The sequence below is a fragment of the Barbus barbus genome (assembly GCF_936440315.1).
Source record: "Barbus barbus genome assembly, chromosome: 3".
Lineage (NCBI taxonomy): Eukaryota > Metazoa > Chordata > Actinopteri > Cypriniformes > Cyprinidae > Barbus > Barbus barbus.
In genome coordinates this window covers 41,061,458-41,064,932 of record NC_136731.1, presented here as the reverse complement: position 1 = coordinate 41,064,932, position 3,475 = coordinate 41,061,458, and the positions used below count along the sequence as shown (strand labels likewise).

The 3,475-nt window shown below is 35.9% G+C and overlaps 1 protein-coding gene across 1 annotated transcript; it reads right to left on the bottom strand.

Moving 5' to 3' along the window:
- Positions 1-1,470: 1,470 nt before the first annotated feature.
- On the bottom strand, positions 1,471-1,872 carry LOC306858916 (phosphoinositide-interacting protein-like; the record flags this gene model as incomplete). The annotated part of the gene is made up of 1 exon (XM_079399718.1): positions 1,471-1,872. One exon carries the CDS (start codon positions 1,870-1,872, stop codon positions 1,471-1,473), a length of 402 nt encoding a protein of 133 aa, XP_079255844.1.
- Positions 1,873-3,475: the final 1,603 nt, after the last annotated feature.

Here is a 3,475-nt window from a genome sequence, read left to right as displayed (position 1 = left end):
TATTTGACAAAGCTTAGTCAATTCTGTTGGTCAAGGCGTTGAATTCGAAACTTGAACAAGAGTGAAAACTGCGTGGGTATGTTTCCCGCCCGATTGTGCGGATTCCTATTTGAATGTTTTTGCCCGCGAAATTTCTCTGAGCAATGGTAATTTCGGCCGGACGGTGTCAGTATATCACATATAGATGCTGTTGGTTTGCATGCCAATAACAACTCAGGATGTTGGATTCTGTGTCAGGTTGTAGGCCACATCCTAAAAATTTGCCTGTCAAATGTGGACTCAAGTCATTCAAACGAGAGATCTGGGTCTGTGTACTAAAGCTGCACGCATCTTTCTCTTCTATTCATGTTTGAGGACTTTAATCTCTGACACGTTCTGATTGGATGGCATGGTGAGAAAACGAAAATTCTAAATAGGCTACTAGTAAATAGCCTATAAATAACAAAGAATACAAAAAAACTAAACAAAAAAGTTTAACATATTTCCAGCTTTAAAAAAACAAACAAATAAAAAAACAACATTTCTCACACTGAATAGGAATTTGATTCAAGCTCAATTTTAATATTCACATTATGCATAGTTTTGACCCCAGTTTGAAAGCCACACACAAAGCAGGCAGATTAGTCGCCACGCTGGTTAAATAGACTCATGGAGGAAAGCAGAAAACACTTTGTAAACTACATTCTTACATTTTGGGAAGAATGCATGGATTCAGACTCAAGGGGGGAAAAAGTCCATCCTTTAGCCCCTGTTTCCTATGGCAGATGTGGAGTCTATGAGTTTTTTATGCCCATTTAGTCATCCAAAAACAAGTTATGTTTAATACATGCTCAGGATGATGAGTGATGCGATTTCTCCATTAAGGCAAGACACTACAGGAGTAAAAATATCAACGTTTCCCCAGTTGATTAATCACAGGACTTTAAGACAACAGAATTACAAGTTTCCTGAAATGTTATGTGTAAATACACAAATGAGGCATTATCTAATTCAATATGCATTTATTTGAATGCATTTCCTATAAAGCCAAGTTCAAATTCTTGTTTGATTTTTGTTGGCATATTTAATTATTTTTACAGAGGGCATTTCAAATTTCTCTTATCATTAAATAAATCATTTTACATTTTTGTTTAGATCATGTTTTCATCTAATATCTATGTTTTATTTCAGCTTTAAGTGCAAAAATGTTTTTAACAGTTTTAGTTGACAATAATAAGCATGGTCTGGAAAAAAAAAGACACGTTATGGATGCAAAATAGCTAAAAATCATAAAATTCACCACTGCATAAAAACCCCCCGAAAACAAACAACAGTGTTTTGCTTGTAGTGTCTTGCCTTTAATGGATAGTTCACCTTAATAATTAAATTTCTGTCATCATTTCCTATATGAAAGAGGTTTGGGACAAGTAGGGGGTGAATAAATGATGACAGAAATGTAATTTTTGGGTGAACTATTCCTTCACAATGTCCTCAGTGAGGCTTATAGTAACTGCAGAGGCGTTTCGTCGCGCTCTGATGCCTCATTTGTTGTGTGACGGGCATCAAAATCAACCCCACCACCAGCACCATCAGCCCCAAAGATAGCAGAGCGGGGCCCAGGATATTGGTGGCCATCAAGGAGAAGCCAGCGAAGTAAAGTCCACTCAGCACCATCCCGCAGATCAGCACGCTGCCCCCGGAGGTCATGAGGAGGATGGCCTGCCAGTAGTACTCGCAGTTCCCCGGAGCGGGCTGCAGGGTCCAGAAGGTGTCGTTGTGGACCAGGCTTAAGACTGTGTTCTCGGAGCGAGGCGTGAGCTGCTCGCCGGAATATGAGTGCGTACAGTCACTGAGGGGCAGGTGCTTTGGGACAGACGGCATGTCTTCAGACATCCCGCACCCCTGCGCCTCACACTGTCTCTGGTAAACAGCACTGTGACGCTTGGTTCGGCCGAGCCTGCGGGTAATAATGAAACTGAAATCTCTGCATTCAGTCTTACATTCACAAAATAAACTAATTTAATAATGCATTATTTTTAATGCTGCAGTGCCTCTGAAAAAAGAAAAAAATCCAACCAAAACCTACCAAAAAAAAAACAAACAATAAAAAAAAACAATACTTGTTTAATAATATTTATCTGAAATATTAGAGCACAAAATTTAATTATAGTGCAAAAAATGGTATACATTTCTCATTTAATCTTATATTCACAAATTAAACATTTAATAATGCATTTATATTAATGTTGCTTGCTTAGGTCAGCTGAAAATGTTATTTCAGAACAGAGTAAAACAAAGTAAAACCACACAAAAACATTGTTTTATTATTTAAAATAAAATAAACTAGACTTCAAAATAAAATAAAAAGCAAGGATATTACAGTCTAAAACAAACAAAAAAATGTTACTTGAAATAAAATAAATGTTAACTGTAATAAAAATGAAACATTTCTCATTTTTCAGTTAGTTAAACTCAATCTAATAAAATAACAAACTAAAAAACAAACAAACAAAATGATAATGCTTATTAAAAAAAACACAAACCCTAATAAAAATGACAAATCACACAAGTACTAAAAATATAAAACTAAAACTATTAAAGAAAACTATATAACAATACTAAATTACGGTTTGGAGGTAAGGTGATTTACTGCATTTTAATAAAATATTATTTGTTTATTTTATGTGAACTGACAATTTCCCAACAACACAGCAATGAATATGCAAATGGTTTTTCCCCAACATCTTTTCTTTTTCTTTTTTTTTTTTTTTGTGCTGTGTTGTTATTATTTAATGAAGAAAATGTCTATGGTGCACACACACAAAAAAATCTTGCTGCCGTGGTGTTAAGATGCTATGCAGTGAATGGGTTTATGTGCATTTCTAGGCATGCTGCTGAGGTATTCTGGGTGGGTGCTAGGGTGTTCTGGGGTGTTTTCATCCTGTCTGTCATGAAGAGAGTCCTGCACCCTTGCTCTGTCATCATCTAGTTTCTCCTTCATCTGTATGATTGTTTGTCTGTTTTCTGGACCAGCAAGTGGAAATAGTGCATCTTGTTAAGTTTAATATTTAATAACAGCTATGCTTTTCTTGCCAAACATCACTAGTAAAGTCCAAACAGAAGACAATGTTGAAACTAATGTAATAAACTACATAAAAGTTACCAACAGTCACTCTACATTACATGCACTGTTGTTGTTGGAAACCTCAGTAATACTGTAGTAAAATAACTGTTGAGATTATAGCGCATACAGGACCACACCCTGATCAGCTACAGTTCAGAAACATCACAGACTGCCCACATGTGAATATTACACCGCAGTCAAAGTCAATTATGAGCCGACAGTTAGAGGAGTAATTTCTGCATAAAGCAAAGATTAAAAAAGAACTAAGATATGTAGATCATTTCTGTACTTCAGTATATCGCCGCTCTTTCATTATGAATAAATAAGATAAATAACAGATTGGAAGGTCTTACCTGTCAGATGTGTGTGTGT